The sequence below is a fragment of the Atta colombica genome, unplaced genomic scaffold (assembly GCF_001594045.1).
Source record: "Atta colombica isolate Treedump-2 unplaced genomic scaffold, Acol1.0 scaffold166, whole genome shotgun sequence".
In the NCBI taxonomy this organism is placed as follows: Eukaryota; Metazoa; Arthropoda; class Insecta; order Hymenoptera; family Formicidae; genus Atta; species Atta colombica.
This window is the reverse complement of record NW_017259257.1, coordinates 1081968-1100965: the sequence shown is the minus strand read 5'-3', so window position 1 is coordinate 1100965 and position 18998 is coordinate 1081968. Positions and strand designations below refer to the sequence as shown.

General features: G+C 39.7%; 4 protein-coding genes across 10 annotated transcripts; 1 reads left to right on the top strand and 3 right to left on the bottom strand.

The window, feature by feature from the left end:
• Positions 1 to 930: 930 nt before the first annotated feature.
• On the bottom strand, positions 931 to 1820 carry LOC108686183 (acyl-CoA-binding domain-containing protein 6-like). The gene has a single exon (XM_018191327.1). The coding sequence runs from the start codon at positions 1745 to 1747 to the stop codon at positions 1025 to 1027; it is 723 nt and encodes a 240-aa protein (XP_018046816.1). The 5' UTR covers positions 1748 to 1820; the 3' UTR covers positions 931 to 1024.
• Positions 1821 to 2024: 204 nt separating this feature from the next.
• LOC108686182 (methyltransferase-like protein 23) lies at positions 2025 to 4045 on the bottom strand. Its single transcript, XM_018191326.1, has 2 exons — positions 3709 to 4045; positions 2025 to 2664 (listed from the first exon to the last, which is right to left on the bottom strand). Exons 1-2 carry the CDS (start codon positions 3892 to 3894, stop codon positions 2080 to 2082), a joined length of 771 nt encoding a protein of 256 aa, XP_018046815.1. The 5' UTR covers positions 3895 to 4045; the 3' UTR covers positions 2025 to 2079.
• Positions 4046 to 4579: 534 nt separating this feature from the next.
• LOC108686204 (protein deglycase DJ-1-like) lies at positions 4580 to 7039 on the bottom strand. The gene is made up of 4 exons (XM_018191364.1): positions 6820 to 7039; positions 5667 to 5825; positions 5409 to 5601; positions 4580 to 5295 (listed from the first exon to the last, which is right to left on the bottom strand). Exons 1-4 carry the CDS (start codon positions 6922 to 6924, stop codon positions 5153 to 5155), a joined length of 600 nt encoding a protein of 199 aa, XP_018046853.1. The 5' UTR covers positions 6925 to 7039; the 3' UTR covers positions 4580 to 5152.
• A 907-nt stretch (positions 7040 to 7946) lies between these two features.
• Positions 7947 to 18942, top strand: LOC108686236 (arginine-glutamic acid dipeptide repeats protein). 7 transcript variants are annotated; one of them, XM_018191420.1, is made up of 8 exons: positions 7947 to 8005; positions 9238 to 9456; positions 12073 to 12432; positions 12537 to 12617; positions 13739 to 17327; positions 17771 to 18049; positions 18581 to 18776; positions 18876 to 18942. In XM_018191420.1, exons 2-8 carry the CDS (start codon positions 9409 to 9411, stop codon positions 18940 to 18942), a joined length of 4620 nt encoding a protein of 1539 aa, XP_018046909.1. In that variant the 5' UTR covers positions 7947 to 8005; positions 9238 to 9408. The 7 variants fall into 7 exon arrangements, with proteins under 7 accessions (XP_018046909.1, XP_018046910.1, XP_018046912.1 ...); XM_018191421.1 differs by having other exon boundaries at positions 7947 to 8255; positions 9320 to 9456; XM_018191423.1 differs by having other exon boundaries at positions 7947 to 8255; positions 12091 to 12432.
• Positions 18943 to 18998: the final 56 nt, after the last annotated feature.

The window sequence follows — 18998 nt, the reverse complement described above, 5'->3', positions numbered from 1 at the left end:
TATATATATATATAAAGATGTATATATCAAGAGATTGGTCAATCATTTTCATATAATTATATCATAATTATGTGTCCTTATATAATAGATCAAATTTGAATTTGACGTTTTTTTAAAAATTGTTATACGTAAATTTTTAATCTCAGCATTTTAATTGAGCAGTGTCGATAGTTACTCCATTTTTTGGAGTTTTACGCTGAGTAAAATTTACTTTAAAATACGTGGGAAAAAGATCTCGAGTTTGTTGTATTGTGTTTCATTGAGAATGCTAGATTTGTCAAATGTAAAAAATTAGCATGTGGATCATTACATATATATAGATTAATATATATCACCATATTACAAAATAAATTAATATTAAAGATTCGAGAATAATTCGGAGTATGTATATTTGTTAAAAAATTTTTGTTTAAAATTTCGTGCAATGAATTAATAAAATTTTTGTTTTACAATTAAAATGAACATGATGAAATATATATAGTTATTCGTTAAAAAAAGCAAATGCAGTATTATTGATTAAAAGATAGATATAATACGTTAACAATGATTATATTTTATGGAAATGTAAGAAATAAGAGTTTATCGGAGTAAGCCATATTGACGAAAAACAAACTTCTAAATTATATAATTACAAGAAATTGACATCGTTTTTTGTCATTTTTTAGATTTCTGTTTTATTGTTATTATTGATAATAACAAACCTTGCATTCTCTACAAATTTTCTGTGTGCTTATTTTGCATTATCGCTCATAATATTGATTAGGCAGTGAGCGAATTATAAAAATCTAGCTAATGACAAATCACGCATTTACCTAAGGTGTGCTTAGGCTGTGAATGTAATGGACTATTAGAGGAGTTTATTTGTACATAAATAAAGATTTACTCTATTAGAATGGAATGGATTAATGTAATGTAAGACAACGCACTTTATGATTTCCATGTGAAATTATCAGTATACAGGATTTATTAATATATGCAAACAAAATTAACAATTGTAAACGCAGTGTACAGCATAATGTTAGTATTATAAAAGAGCTGCGATCTGCTCGTTCGCAATTTCTTTGGGTGTCATACCGTCGTTATCCGCTATATTTGACTGAGCTCCGATTGAAAGCAAATACTTCACCGCATCTACGTGATCGCAACTTACCACGTAGTGAAGGGCCGTTTGCCCGTACTGATCCCGCGAGTTTACATTCGCGCCATTCTTAATCAAGTAATCCAAGATTCCGAGATAGCCGCGATCCGCAGCCCAATGTATGGGATGCATCCCTTCCTCGTCTGGCTTGTTGACGAGCGCGGGTTCGCCATTTAAAAACTCTTGCACCTTTGCCTCATTGCCCTCCTTGATCCAATCTAAGAATGTTTTATCTTCGTCATTCAATTCCGCGCTTCCATACGACAACTTGCTAAAAACAATCCATTTTTGAGACCCGGCTTTTGTCTCTTCCTCATCCCACGTCGGATTTATTTTCTCGAGTCCATGGATGTAATTTGTCATCGCGGTCTCGCGGCTCATATCTCCAAGATTCTTCCATGCTTCCCATTTGTGCTTGGCTTGCATCTGATACCAATTGGGCCGCGGGATGTCGCACGGTCCTACAGTAGCTTGTTTGTACAAACCATAAAATGCAAGCAGCTGACCTGAATCTAACTCTGACACCAACGTTTGCAGATATTTGCTAGCTCTGTTAAATGTCTCCTCTAGATCAGTCAAGGGCTCGCTTTCTAAGTCGCTCTCAGCCATCGTTATCGAATTCGCGCGATATATTTCCAATTAAAAGTATAAAGTAACTAACTCTAATCAATTACTTTTTTCTTGTATACGACTAAATCTTTCCCTTCTAAAGAATGCTTACGTTCGAGCGCGGCATTCATGCATTCCTTCTTTAAGAATATTACGTTTCCATAACCCAGATGCAAACCAGTTAGCTTATCGAATGCTATAAAAGTATTTGTCACACAACCGAACTGGGAGAAATATAGCCAGAGCTCGTGACGACTTACTGTCCAAGGAATGTTGGCAATATTAATTATGTATTTCCCGACGATCATGGTAAGAAAAAGAGATTGATTTGCTTATACCGCTCGTTGTATATCTAACAAATGTATTGTATGATCTTGCATCAATTCGTGTAAATTAATATCAGGATTTGTACCGAGATTGTCCAGTGCTATGTGCATACACGTCAATCCCCACTTATTCAGCAGATGTTCTATAGACCAATCGGCACTGCGTTCCTGATAAGTGCAAAGAAATTTCGCACAAGGATTTTGCTCCAACAAAAATGCCACAATGACCACTATATCCTCGAACACGGTAGGTTCGTAGAAACAGTCCGAACCGATGATTAAATCTAAGTGTCCAAGCGAGAACAAGTTGGACAAGAATAAGCCCCAGGTGATGCCGACGATTTGAACTTGATCCGCGACCCCGTTTAACTCACAACACCTCTTGATGTGCTGCAGAGTTCTTGGTTGACTCGCCGAATCGCTCAAAGTCACAATCGCGCCACACTTGCTGGCGAGAATACCAGGGAGCGAAGTACCGGCTCCTATCTCCAGAACCCGCTTGTCAATCAAGTTTTCCCTGTGCTCCCAGAGATACCAGGCAAGTACAGGTGCGCAGGGCCAAGTATTGAAACTGTAATTAGCCTGCAGCAACTGGAATCAGTAAGACTCTATTGTGAAGGATGCTATACAAAGGAAGTACTTCAAGAATGTACTTTAAGAATTTTTGATATAAAAAAGATTAAGCTGTGGTTTCATAAAATTAATGCAGAACGATATTATGTTTTCTTCATTAATGGAATTAGAATGAATCATTTTAATTTAGATATCTCACTTATGAAAAAGAATTATGTCGAGCATTGTGATTGCAGATATGAAATCTTGAACATGTCATTAGGCAACATAGGAAATGTGATGATGAAAAAATAGTGTTAAATCAAGAACTGAGAATGAGAGATGTCTTAAATTAATGTGTATTAGTTTATTAAGACTAAGATTGATTTACATTAAGAATTATTTTTAATTTTATCAGAAAGATTAAAATTATTTCCTAGTTTAGGTCAGTGTATAACTATTCTATTCAAACAAAGTGAGACAGAAGATATCTACTTCTCATTCAAAGATCACTAACAAAAAAAATAGTAATCACTAATGTTATTAATCAATCTATTGATATATGAACCAGAATATTCACTGAAAACACCTAGACTTTATTCTAGAGATTTATTATTCTAGAGATTGAAACTGCTGAAATCTATCTGCTATCTAAAGCCTAAGTTATATAATAGTCATTTTGAAAAACTCTGAGATCTTATAACAGCATAAAAATAACAATTTCTAAGGAAATACAAAATTTTATATATATATACAAGTAATAATAAATTGCCCTCACATATTAATGTGTGGTTTAATAATCGCCAGTGTGTTGGAATAGTAATGTTGACGCTCATTATGAATTCGTGAAAAATTCACGAAAAAATTTGCAGATTGACAATTTTGAAAAAGAAAAAAAATGAATTGAACGGAATAAAAAGGTGAACGAGAAAATTTCGCGAAAATTCTCCGGAAATAATTGTAGATCAACGAAATGATTTTTCGCGGAGCGATCTAACCAAGAAGCATGTAACACCGGTAGCTCGCGCGTGCCGGAAATACTGCGGGCGTGCGAGGAACTCGCGCGCGAAGTTGTTCCCTTACCTCAGGTATGAGGATCTCCAGGCTCTCCTCGTGCTCGTCGTCTTGTGCGCAGCCCTGCACCTTTCGTGATCTGAATACGAACCTTTTCACCACTTGCTCGGGCACCGCATGATCCCCATCGGACATTAGGGCGCGCGTGGGAGGTGGACTCGTATCGTGCGAAATACTTCCCCCTAAACCGGGCATCACTGACGCGCCTCTCGGCACGCACTAATCATTCGCATCGTGACTGCGTTAATTTACGCGCCCGTTCGAATTGTCGGTATCCAGCGCGTCGCATTGAAAGGACGGGGATATAGATGGATATGGAGTATACGGACGTAGTTTTGTTGAGAGTAGTCGATGGTGGAATCGTTGGACTTCCCGCTCGATATGGCCGCACTTCTTGCCCTCATTCTTTCTTTCTTTCTCTCTCTCTCTCTCTCTCTCTCTCTCTCTCTCTCTCTCTTCCTCATATAGCAAATGAAATATTTATAAAATTGCACGATTTGAAATATTTCAGAAATTTTTAAAATATTTCTGTGAAACATAATTATATTCAAGAAATCAGAGCTTTAATTTGAAATTTTTTTTTTTTCTTATAACATTTGTATAATGGTTCTAAAATATTTTTGTGAAATGTTTTAATGTAATATTTTTTAATGTTTTAAAAATGTTTTAATGTAATATTTTTTAATGTTATAAATGTTTGCGAAATATTTCAATTTCTCAAATATTTCAAAAGATGATTCACATTAATATTTCATGCTATATGGATCCCGCATTAAAGACTTGTGAATTAAAAATAGCATGAGTCTTTAGCATCTCTTGTATATCACTTAAATTAAAACGCATCTAACTATCTATCAAGTATAATTAAAAGAGTTTTTACTGTTTTGCTTTAGTACATTTTATTTAGTACATATATTTAATTATATCATGCATATATTACATATAATTGTATATATTACATATATTACATATAATTTCTTATTTAAATGTAACAACTACATTTTTAATTTGTATGTGCGTTTAGAGCATATAAATTTTTCTGCTTTCTAGCAATGAACACAGGCAACACATGTACGATTATGTACTTTCCAATTGTGATACAAACAAATCGATACGAGCATACGCTATTAAAATATTGTGTTCGACTATTTTATTATCATTTCACGAATATCAAATTTTTACATTTTATTATCACTTATTTTTCTAAAAGTGATACTCTAATAAGAGGTTTTAAGATTATACTCGGATATATTCGGATATAAATGTACGAAACCTTTTTATTTCACTGTGATGGTGAAATAAAAAAGCTAAGCAACATTCAATATTGTGCACAGAGTATGTGTATGACTGTACATAGTGCGACACAGTAACACTGTGTTTTATTTATTGCTAGAAAGCACCAAACTTACACACCAACACTTTATAGTCATAACTACAAAGTGTCTGAAGAAATTTACACAACATTTATACAGCTTTCGTATTTATATAGTAACTTATTCGCGACATCCGTAGCTTCTTTAAGATTTATTAATATCTCAACAATAGTTAGTCCGAAATCAAAAGCCGTTCCTGGTCCTCGGCTAGTTATGAGATTGCCTGTAAAATTATTATCAATATCAATAGGAATAAAATACAGAAATCAAATTCTTAAAGATTGTTAATTGGAAATTATTAATATCATAATAAATGTATGGTAAATCAATTATTACCATCAATTACAACGTTCTTATCATCCTGATAGTCATAGTAATCGCACAGATCTCTTTTCATACTTGGGTAAGAGGTGATTCGTTTTCCTTTGCCAATATTATGCATTTTTAAAGCTGTAGGAGCTGCACAGATAGCTGCTATTAATTTGTTCTCCTTGTCCTGCTTTTGTAACAATCTCCCAACTTCCTCCGACTAACAAGACAAATTTTATTAGCTACACTTTACATCATAACAAAATCAGACACTGTCAAACTTACAGATGTAAATGTCTTAGCTCCACCGAGACCACCAGGCAAAACAACAACATCGTAACTCTTCTCCTGAGCATCCCTAAATGGAACATCTGTGCAGATCTTGACGTCGCGGCTGCATTTCACGTATTTGCTGTCCTGTACACCAGCTGCAATAACTGTGATCTATCCAAACATATTTCAATATAGAACATCTTAATTTTTTTTCATTTAGAATATCTTAATTTTTTCGCTTGTCTTTGGCCAAATTTTAATATTGTTGATATTGAGTTTCAATAATGAGCAAGTTATTACTGTTTATCTTATTTCAATATAGCTATTCGAATATGTTAATTCGTTTAATTAGCAAATCTTTTGTTCTTAAATAGTTGTAAATTGATATATAATTGAAAACAATCATCAAGAAACTCTTATTTTTATCAACAAATACAAGCAATATTTAAAATATTTAAAAACAATCGTCAACAAAACACACAATTTCTTATTAAAAATTGATTAAAAATTACATAAATAAAAATATATAATATATATCTCATTCATTTTCTACAACACATGACATTATTCGAAAATTATTTTATAGTTGCTTCCAAAAAAATGGAAATATAAAGAAAAAAAGAAAAAAAATTCCTTAAGAATTAATAGTTATTATACTAGAATTATATTTCAAAATTAATATTACAAAATTTTAATGATTCAAAATATTTAAAAATTTAAATTCATTTTTTGGAAAAAAAATTAGTTTTTCTAAAATGTATTATAGCAAATGAGCAATGTATGTGTACATATATGTATATATATGTATACATATATGTGTATGTATATTGGATATGTCCAATTTGATAACACAAATCAGCAAAAGTGTCGTTTTATTTTCTGTTAATCACTAAAGTGCTAAAAAAGATAAAATGTTTCGATTTGCATTACTAAATAAAAAGCATTCATTGTGTATAATACATCTTGTAATTTAATTCTTGCGAAGAATCTAGAGAGTATTATAAGACAGAGGATAATTGATCATTTTGGAGCGTCATATAAAAAAAATACCGACAACGTCAGACGATGAAATGTAATCCCTTCAGAATAATAAAAAAATAAGGAGAAATAATGCATATATGTTGTTTATTTTCTGCCAAAGAATCAATTATCCTAAGTGACGTACTCCGGCGCGCCGTAAAACGTCGATAGTTATCACAGCCTCCATTTCCTCCGTTCCATCAGCGAGCAACACCAATGCAGTTTTCACTTCGTTCTTTACATTTGCCATTACGTATATACGTATTCTACGGAATAACGTCAAACTTCTATTTTATTCGAGTAAAGATGATGAATTCGAGAGAAAGAGAAGTCGAGAAAAGTTGTATTCGGGGAAGTCTGTTCAAATTGTGATTCAACGTCACAACAACCACACGTTGATCTGACCAATTACGTTTCATGATGTAAACAAATTTGAGGATGAACCATGATTGAGCAATGAGCGCGTTAAGATACATTTTCAACTCAAATCAATAACCGTTTCAGCGACAAAAAGAATTACGTGGCCAAAATTGATGAATATCAAACGTTCAATTTTGATCAAGTGATATTTTTTGTCATTAATGGCAGGTGAAAGCATTGAGCAGCTCATGAAAATGTATCTTTATACAAACAAACTTAAATTAAGCTAAACTTAAATTATTCTGATTGGTCGATCTTCATTATATTACTTCTCCGAGATTTCAATTTCGTTCGATTTGAACAATTTAGACGCTCAAAAGAAACGTAAATACAAATATAGTGTTCGTTTTAACATTCATAACGTTCATAATGCTTTAAGCATCGTTTCATCCTTGTTTAATAAATATTAAACAAGGACAATTGATCACAAGCATTGTGAATGACAAAACGAATGCAGCCACTAGACGCGCTGAAAATTCAAATTAAACACCTTGGTTTTTCGAAATTCCGATTGTCATGTGGACTCACCCTAAACGCTTAATCGCGTGAGCGAACGTAGCTGCAACAATTTCCAATTTGACTCCTATACCGCGCATTTCATTGGTCGACACATTAGTCAACGCAGCAATAATCTCGACACAAAATTCATCCGGAAAATCTTACATAAGATAAGACCTTAAATAAAAACCAAAGATATCTCAAACGAGCTTTATAAATGATCGAATGGATGAGAAACGAGATAATAATAAGCAAAGCAAGGACAATATGCTTTTCAAGGTCGTCGAAATTTAAATTTCAAAGTCGCGGGCGAAATCGGCACTGGTTTTCGAGTACGGCCAGTCGCGTCGCTACCGTGCGCCGCACTATGGCCGTCGCGTTCGGGTGTTGTGGATACTGAACTTGGGCAGGAGGTACGTAAAGAATCGCGGCAGCCGTTGCCGTCATTATCATTGTCATCGCCTCCATCAAGTGGGGCCTTTCCTCACGTGGAGTTGCACCAGCCCTCCGCACTCGTCCAACCGCGCTCGCGCGCGCGTTGGCCGCCCTGCATCGTCACACGGAGCGCGTAAGGTGCGAGGCGCGATCGTCCTCGGAGGAACGATGACGCGTGCACATCGCTGAGGGAGGCTGCCGCCGGAGCGCGGAGACGAGTGAGCAGGGGTGAGTTCGTGGAGTCAGTTCGGAGGATTCCCCGCGAGGCCACCTGGGGCCACCTGGGGCCACCGCACCGTGTGTATACGTGTGGACGCGACGCGACAATCGCGTCGAGTCGATCCGATCTCGATCGCGCGTGACAATAATCACGAGCGTGCGCGCGCGCGCGCGCGTTCGCTCGTTTACGCGACGCATTTGCGAAGAATTTTTCACACCTCCGCCGCGAGAAATTCGAAATCCGCGATCGAGAATCACGACTTTGACCGTCGCGATCGTCCTCCTCGTCGAAGGCATTCGAGCTTGCGCGCTTGTTAATTAGCCTGTTTGCCGCTTTCACCGTGACTCAAGACCACGAAGGAAAGAGAAAGAGAGAGTGTGTGCGCGTGTGTGAGAGAGAAAGAGAGAGAGAGAGAGAGAGAGAGAGAGAAACATAATGTGAGACGTGTAGGTAGTAAAATTCTTTGAATTATATATTATATAATTCAATATGTATAAAATAATTTTGTGTAATGTACATATAATTGAATTATATATTATATAACAGATTATACAGACTGATCTTCTATTTTTGTAAATTACTTTATATTAGTGATCTAGAAATATATCTATCGCGATTTATTTCTTATTATTTATTTCAGTTTGTAGACCTTAAGAGGAATCGGTTGGGGTAGATATCTTGCATTTGTGCTTTGCATCAGGAAATTTTTATTTCGAGCATATCTGTAACTTAACTAATGTAACTTATATTGGAATTTTATTAATACCTGACTCGAGGATATTCATCAATACGTACAATAGATTCCTTGATATTGAACAGTTTTGAAACAACAACCGCTTTCCTATGTTTTCATTTGATACCAGCAAATCAGTAGTATGCAAATACGCTAGGTTTACACTAAGGCTGTAAAAAATTATCAAGAGTTCCATTACATTATCTCTGTAAATAAGGCGCCAATGCATACATGTAGTTTTCTTATCTTTTACAAAGATACCCAGGCGAGCATGTTAGCAGTATATGTTTTTGCCATATCGTCTTTCAATCATATTGATGGCATAACTATACGGTTCAGGGGGTGGATGATAGGAATTTACTGAAAATCCAAGATCAAAGCCATTCAAAACGCTGGAGAAAGACGGAGGAGCTTCGGAGGAGGGGGAGATGTCTGCTGGCACCCAGGGCGAGATTCGGGTTGGCCCTTCTCATCAGGTTTGCCATATATATCTTGAAAAACTTTCTTGCTAATTAATTGTTTTGCACAATGTGCCTATCTCGAGGCTTGCTATTAGTATAAACATTTGTTGTAAGGTAAAGGGCATGTGTGGATACAATCTCGAATCATCATTCTCCCTACATTAATCGAACATTGTTATGAAATCATTTTATATGTATAATTATTACAATTTTATGAGTGCTTTCCATTTTGTAATTCAAGTCGACACAAACGTTCTATTTTCTTTTGTATTCCAGTAAGTAACAAAGAACGACACTTCTGATGATTTATGTCACCGAATGAAAAGCAATCTATGTATGGACTAAAAGCCTTTTGTGTCTTATTACAAAGGAGAGACAAAGTCTTGCATAACGCATAATGCATAAGAAAACAAACCGTTACCAAACTTATACCTGTTTCCATCAATGTAGATTAACTTTAATCTTGGCTCAACTTAGTCTTCATTTTTTTCTAATCTTTAGAAAAAGATAAAGAGCAAGTAGAACCGAGATTAAAGATAAGGTTTGTTCTTTTTCGAAGAATTCCGAAGTAGTTCTCAACTAGTATAATAAATTAGAGTGAAAAACTATACTGTCTCACTCTAACTTATTACATCAGTGTACATCAGTTCAGAACTTGGGGTGGAAAAAAAATAAATCTTTAATCTATATCTACGGAAATGAGCATGAAAGTCCTTCATTTCTTTCTTTTTTATGAAATGAAAGACTTTGATCGGTTGATCTTTTCATGTTATGTATCGTAACACATGCTAATCTGCATAATCCATGCTGGATTAAGTGATGTTGGAATCATTAGCTGTCTTGAAAATAATATACAATTATGAGAAAAGTCATTTGTGCACCTACATTAGAGAGATAATTGCGTTTCTTATTGCATCAAGTAAAATGTAATTCTCCAGTTTTAAAGTGACAGGTTGTTTCTTGAACAAAGAAAGTGAAAGATTGTGAGGATCTTCACACGCTCTTTACATCAATGAATCAAATAAATATAAACAAATGTAAAAAGAATGCTCGTTCGCGCGTATACGTGGCATACATGTGTATATGCGTATACACATGTTTAAGCAGATACGCACGCGCGTACGGATGATTCGAAAAGTAATGCAGAAAAATGTACTCTACACACACACACACACACACACACGCGCGCGCGCGTATGTAATCTAATCTGAAAAATATGAAGTACGCGGATCAGTCTTAAAGTTTCTCAACAATAAGACCGATAAAGTATGTACCCGGGATCGGCATATACTCCATGCAGAAAACTTCCATTTCTTTCGCATCGCACGCTATCTCCGAATATTTTCTGCGACAGTAAATGTCACGTGTTTAATGTAAATCCGAGGATATTCTTGTGAGGGGACACTTTATGGTAATCGGGGAACGTTTAAGCCGCGAAAGACATATCGACACGTTTAAGTGGCAGTTTTATGTAAAACTTTTTAAAAATTATTACCAAGATAAGATCGGACTCTCACGCATTCCGGTTCCCATCCGATGGTTCAACTAACGCATCACGCATTAAAGAGCTTCGAATGTTTCAGGTGTAGACCTCGTCTCGTCTGCAATACATGAAATGTATTCGTTAAGCTCTCCTGCGATACTTGTTGTATCACACGAACGATCGCCATACTCGGCGAATAAGCCGGCGGAAAATCTTTCTTTGCAAGCAACACAACGCGCGGTGCGTGAAATACATACTTGGGAGCCGATGCATAAAGATGGTTTAATTGCAATTTATTTGAGCATGAGATGACACTTTCTTAATTTGGAGTGGTTTTCAGTCACGGTGAAATAATTGATCGAAGCGGATCAACTCGCGCCTTCGCACTATTTATATACCCGTTGGCATACAACAATTATTCGCGATTGCTTACTTGAACCATCTGTGAGCACGAGCGTTTGTACGAACTGTCCCGAGCCCTAGCGAAATCACCTTTCACTTCGAATGCTTCTTAATGTGCAGAATATCCCAGATATGAGAGATATACTTGAAGCGATATCAAATTAAAATCATCATCAAACGTGCGAAGATGTGAAGCTTTTTTTATTTTCATTTGTTACTTGATGTTTTGCATCTGTGATTAATAAGCAGCTACATTTATCTTTTTTCTTCCTCTTTTTATGTACGTTTTGCAAACTTATCATTATATTCGTCGCGAATCATGACTTTGTAAAACGGTACATTACGCAACTTATATACTTCTTGCATTAAATGCAGATTGTAACTTCTATTTTTAACACATAATCATCAGGGACAGTTTAGCTGATTATCGCGTTAATGAAGTGTTTGCTTGCGAATATCTGTCTCGTGTGCATTTTTAGAAACAAAAAAAAGGGAGATTATAAATTAAGACATAGTTTTTTATTCTCTTATAAGATATTGAAAGAGGAAGTTGACTGAGAAAAAATGTATAGCTTCGTTATTGGTACCTTTCGTATGTAAAGAATAAAAAAAAAAAGAAGAATTGGGACGTAGAGAGCGATTAGTTAGCCCGTGTTGAAAAAACAAGTCGATATGTGACATTTAACTAACTCGCTTTGGCATCATTGGTGCTAACCGCGCGCAATCCCGAATTTTGGGATTTACAGGAGTTGGTTTCTTGTCAGGCCCGTTTGCCTGAGTATCGGCCGGGTATACCCCCCGGAGAGCTGCCACCCGATCCAGAATTCTCCAAGGAGCGCGAGGAGCTAAAATGGGTACCAGCCATGGCGTTGGACGGGGATCTGCTCATGTACTTGAGGGCGGCCCGTTCAATGGCCGCGTTCGCCGGTATGTGTGACGGCGGTTCTCCAGATGATGGTTGCGTGGCTGCCTCTCGAGACGACACTACCATCAACGCATTGGACACCCTTCACAGTTCTGGCTATGATCCTGGTAGGGCGCTCCAGGCACTCGTCAAATGTCCTATACCGAAAAGCGTCGACAAGAAGTGGTCCGAAGACGAAACTGTACGTGTTCACTTCGTTCTTTTACTGTCAACATTATTGACCGTTTATTGACCACAGGGAGAGTTTTCTAACAGATAGATTTTCTTTCTTTTCGTTGCTCATAGAAGCGATTCGTCAAGGGTTTGCGGCAGTTTGGAAAGAATTTTGCACGTATTAGGAAGGATCTTCTGCCTCACAAAGATACGGTAAATTTTATTCTTTAGGCAGTTTGTTCTTCTTACCTGTCTGTTAAGGTTGCTGTAAGTTTGATCTTTTTTGTTTTATCTTTTTTTTTCTTTCCTTTATATTTAAATTAATGCAATTGAGATTTAAAAAATTGATAACTGTAGAAAATACGTGATTACATTAAAAATTTTAGTAAAAATAATATAATAACTTATAATACAACAAATAATTTTGAAATATTTTATTTTTAAAGTATTTGTCTCCATAATCTACTTTTACATTCGGTAGAACTAATTGTTGGAGCATTTATCTATTGTTTTAAAGATACCTAAGATTCCAATATACACTGTTAATTAATCTATGGTTCACATTACATATACTAAAGATTTTCAGTACTGGCAGTGTATCTTGGAACCGCCTTAGACATCATTTGTTTATATGTCCAGATCACCTTTAGCTGTTTTGAAAGTCAATCCACATATTTTATCTTCGATTGTAAATAAAAAGATGTCGTGCAATGCTTAGTCAGGATTGTAGGGCGAATGACTCATTATTTTTACGCCTGAGTTAGTTAAAAACGAGTAGTGCTGCAGTGTGAAAGATTTCATTGTTATAGAGAATAAAAATCCGACTACATGAATATAAAAATTTTCATTGAATATAAAAGTGCAAAGATTATAGTAGCAAATATTCTGAAAAACGGTAAAATGAAAATATTTTTTATGAATCATTTCTTATTTATATATTTTTACAAAAATTGTCAGTATAATTTACGTGTAACTGAATGTATTATACAAATTATTACAAAGATTGTCATTCTAAAAGTTTGTAATTCCTACTGAAATAAAATTGACAGATACAATTTTTTTTCATATTAAAATTTTGATTATTAAAAAGCAATAGGACTATTCTAATTAATAAACATCATTTTATATATAAGCAATTTTTGTTTTTTTTTTAATTTTTTTTTAATTATTACAAATAAGAGAAAATTTTTTTTAATTTAATAGATTTGTCATGCTGAGAGAAAGTTTTACGATTTACGATATAAAGAAGTGTCTACTATTATACCATGTGTTACTAATTTCGATAGAAAGAAGTGTCTATTGTATCATGTGTCAGTAATAAATTTTTTGCACAGCCGGAGCTCGTCGAATTCTATTACTTATGGAAGAAAACACCGGGCGCAAATAACAATCGGCCACATCGGCGGCGTAGGCAAAGCTCTTTGCGGCGAATCCGCAATACACGCAACTCACGCGCCGGCACGCCTAAAGAAGAAGTACCTACGCCAACTAAGGACACACAGCCAACGGCCAACATTAGTGCGAAGGAGGCCGTATCTGAGGCTGAGACTGTGCCGGTCGGCACTCCGGCCAGTCACAATCCCGGTGGTGAGATCAGTTCTGTGACCGAAGACGATAATTCGGAAGAAGACAGTGATTCGCGTGATACTAACACGAACGGCACGGCACATTCGTGCCAACACTGTTTCTCCACCAACTCGAAGGACTATCAGGTAGCCGGCAAAGATCGATTGTTACTCTGTGCAGAATGTCGATCACATCTAAAGAAAACCGGGGAACTCCCACCTGCGCCACCTTATTTGTTCCGCCCGGTGCCCGCGGAATCGCCTGAGAGTCCTGGTAGAATGCGCACACGGAACAAAGCAAAGGAGACACCGAGACCAGCGAGACCGCGACGAACTGGTGGCACAGATACGCCTGATCAGGAAAAGCAGCAGCAACAGCAGCAGCAACAACAGACGCCCGATAAAAGTAAAAAGAAATCTGGCAAAACGGATACGCCCAAGAAGGGTCAGAAACGCTCAGGTCAAGTAGACGACGCCTGCAACGACGAGGACAAAGACGCACAGAAGCGAAAGCGCGGCGGCGGCGAACGGCCCGACAGTCCGTCCGAATCTCTCACTACCGACAGCAATTCCCTGATGGATGAGCCAGAGAGGGAAACGGAGGGCGACGCAAACGAGAATCAACCGACGCCGCCAACGGTCGCCGGTGTAGCAAGTACAGAAGAGCCCGTGAGTAGTCCAGCCGTTACGACGCCCGAGGAGCCATCCGAGCCGACACCGGCGTCAACCCCGGTGCCAGCCGTGATACAGAGCTTGCCGATATCAGTACCAGTGATACACAATTTGGAGAAGAAGCCATCTAGCTTACTTGATCAAGAACCAGTAGATCAAAGCAAGATGATGGATCAAACAGAAGATGTGCCGTTAGCCATGACTCAACCGTTGAAGTTGGAACCGATGCCGATCGAATCGACGATGTCACCAACGATGTTCAACGAAGAAATAGGTAAGGAATCCGAACCGACTCAGCTGAATCTGAGCTCATCTGCGCAGATTGGAGCTGCATCCAGTGATGCGAGTTCGGCGGCTACGGCTCGTAACTTGTCGCAAACTATACCTAGTATTATAACGAGCGTAGGCTCACAGGCAACTATGCCAAATTCACAAATCCCAGTGATATCGCCCAGTCAACAACAAAGTAGTGCTGGCGTTAGTGTGTTGCCGACAAGTCTAAGTATGCAATATGTACAACCACCACCGCCGCCATTACCAGTGCAGAACGTGCCACAGAATCTATCGCAGAGCATACCATCGCAGATAGCGCCAAATAGCGTTCCACCTAGCGCGCAGAATATGGGACCAACGAATCTTCGTAGTCATGTAACTGAGAGTTTACAAAGTTCCGCGCAAACGTTACCACAGAATATGACGGGACCACCGCCGTTGAACCTCAACATTTCACAGAGTGTATCGGCCGGTATCGGTGGCCCAATCAGTCAGATGTCATCAATGCCGAGTCCGCCGTCACAGCCGCTTGGGTTGACGGTGATGTCATCCGATAGTAGAAACGCCGAGAGGATGGCAGACGAGAGATTGTCAGTAAGCGAACGGACTCGAGATAACAGAGTTCCCGACTCTCGTATGGTGCCAGAACGCATTCCGGAACGAACGAGCGAGAATAACGAACCGGAACGACCGGAGCCAAGCAGTTTGTTCCAACCAATACAGCCCAGCGGAATGTTGCCAATGGAAAAGCCCGTGGGTATCTACAATCTAGCCGGAACGCCACCGATGGAGCCACAGAATTTAAAGATCAAACAGGAGATTATACCACCGGAACCAGATCCTCTGCAAAGTTTAAAAGAGGTCAAAGTACCGGGCTTCCAAAGCTCCTCTTTCCCTGGTCCGAGCCTGGACAACATTAAAAAGGATCCGGATGGCATAAGCAAACCTCCGACTCCAAGCAAACACTCTATACCGCCGACAAGTCAGATACCATCGATACAGCCGGTCGCGGCGTCGCCGACGGCAACACCAACTCCAAGTCTACCACCACCGCCTAGTTCAATCCCACAACCAGTGATGCATCCCGCGCAGCAGCCGAGTCCGCACATGGCACATCCCTTTCATCCACATCATCCGCTGATGCATCATTCGCTATTCACCGCTATGCATCCATATCATCCTCACGCCTATCCAGGATATGCGCCAGTGGGAGGATACCCATCCTTCACGCCATATCCTTACGGCCCCGTACCTCATGCCATTCCACCACCCTCGCCACAGCGTAGCCAAGAAAGCAGTACTATGATGACGGCACATCATGCTAGCACTAGCTCGAGCGTCGCAAGCAGAGAAGAAGGCGAGAACCTGATCGCGAGTCATCATCATTCATCCAGTGCAATGCATCAGCAACCAACCAATTTACATCACGACAAACTGCTGACTATCTCCTCTCACAGTTCCCACAGCCATTCCTCGTCGCATAGCTCACATAGTAGTCAACGCAAATCGTCGCTTGTCTCAGCTACGTGCCTAACATCCAGTTCCGCACACCATCATCATCGTCCACCACAATCGCAGCAATCACAGATTGTTCAAGAGCCAAAGATCGAGCAAGACTTGGATCCGGAACCGGAGGAGCCCATTAGTCCACGTGGACCATCACCAGAGCCGCGTATCGAGGATTCCGAGTGCCACCGATCGCAATCAGCGATTTTCCTGAGGCATTGGAATCGCGGTGAGAATAACTCGTGTACACGCACCGACCTGATGTTCAAACCCGTACCAGATTCGAAACTTGCGCGGAAACGCGAGGAGCGCTCGCGAAAGCAAGCGGAGCGGGAACGAGAGGAGCGCGATCGCGCCGCCGCTGCGGCGCAACAGGCCCGAAAGATGACGACGCCCGAGAAACAGCCCGAGGCATGTAAACCACCAAGCCGTGGTCCTCTCGAACCTGTCGTTTCGCCTTATGACCGTTATGCCGCTCGTCCTGGTTCCTATGCAGATACTCCAGCACTCAGACAACTATCCGAATACGCTAGGCCGCACGCCGCTTTCTCCCCCGCCAGACATCCAGCTCCACCCGACCCGATGTTGCACTATATTTATGGTCGTGAAGCTGCGGCACAGCGGTTAGAATTGGAGCATCTAGAGCGTGAGAAGAGGGAACGCGAGATACGTGAGCTACGCGAGAGAGAGTTAAACGATCGATTGAAAGAAGAACTGTTCAAGGGTACACCCAGACCGATGCCAGCGCCGCCAGTCGATCCCCATTGGCTGGAGATACATCGTCGATATGCTGCCGCCGGTCTGGCACCAGGTCCTTCTGGACCGCCTCAAGCCTTACACCAATTTGGCCTCTACGGAGCTCCACCAGGTCCGAGTCAACTCGAGAGAGAACGACTCGAACGGCTAGGTAATTGTTGACAAAGCTAATATTTGATATCTCGGCAGTAGAGATAGAGACTCGTCAATTAATATTCGTTCGACCGTATCACTTGTACTTTTCAAAATTCGAATTGACTTAAGAATATAGCCTAAAGGCAGATGTAATAGAAAGAACTCGGGTAGGCCGGGGAAAAAGAATAATTAGATCAAGAGCGCCAAGAACTTTGAGGGATGCGACGTAGGTAGACTAATTGTTAAAAATTAATGGCCGATTTCTTCAGCGCCAGTTAACTCTGTTCATATAGCTAACCTTGGCTCTCTATATTACAATTAGCGGTATATATTTGAAAGGAGTGGTTCCTTCCTCTCTCTCAGATAATTTTATCCGAGTTAGCTGGAGATGAAGAAATCGGGCATGAGAATCGTATCTGTGATCTTCGAGTTATGTGATCGAAGCGCTGTCGCGTTTAGGGATTCCGACTGCAGCCGGCGGGGGGCCAGCGGGTGGAGCGGCTGGCCATCCCGTGGCGGCTCATCACCACGGCCAGCTGGAAGAACGGCTGGCTCTGGCCGCTGACCCGATGGTCCGATTGCAAATGGCTGGCATCTCGCCCGAATATCATGCTCACACTCACGCGCATACGCATGCGCATACGCACTTGCACTTACATCCGGGACAGCAACAGGCCCAGCAACAGGCTCAGCAACAGCAGGAAGCCGCTGCGGCTGCGGCTGGATTTCCTCTGCCGGGTAGGTCCTAACACAACCAGGATGTTTCTTCTAAAGCTTCCTGAAGAGCTTCTCCTTTAAGAAAACGCCGCTCTTGCTTATTCCTCGTCGTTCGGCAGCCCGTGTGTTTCTCATTGATCGTCCTATGTTACCTATACTTGCCTAGGTCTAGGTCAAGACGATCCTTTTTTTCTCGTACCGTTAATCGTCAGCACGCCTGCGATTTTCCAGTTGCTCGACTCTGATCTCTGGCTAGTCGCTTATCACCGTCGCAGGTGCAAGTGCGAGTGAGTGTTGTCGAGGAATAGGCGCGAGTGTGCATGTGCGTGTGCCTGAAGATGACTAGTAACACTTTGGGAAACGTAGCTTAAGGGTTTATATTGTTAAATTCTGCGCGATTTTCTCTATCTTTACAAATTACGAGAAATACGCTTTTGCTAAGCACGAGTACTCTTTCAAAATGGATCGTACGCGCAACAATACGAATTAGTAATATTCTTTTGAATTCATTTTCTTTTTTTTAATAACGCACATGATGATATTCGTCCACAGCTGCGGCCGGCGCTAATTATCCTCGTCCCGGTTTAATGCCACGCGATCCTGCCTTAGCGCTTCATCCGGCGGAACTCCTAGGAAGACCCTACGCGGATATGGCAGCGCATCACGAACAACTACAACGGCATCTCATGATGGAGCGTGACCGATTCCCTCCGCATTCTATCTTAGCTCATCACGAGGAATACTTAAGGTTCGTTCCTTGAAATCTATCACAGCTTGCCTGACTTGTTGCATAATGTTATGACTTAAGGCAGCACTAGTACCCGGACTAACGAAGGGTATTTTTTAGACAACAGCGTGAGCGCGAGCTTAAAGTTCGCGCACTGGAAGAAGCCGCACGTGGATCGCGTCAATAAGCACATTTTTATTTATATGTATATATGTACTATATATTATATATATATTATATATA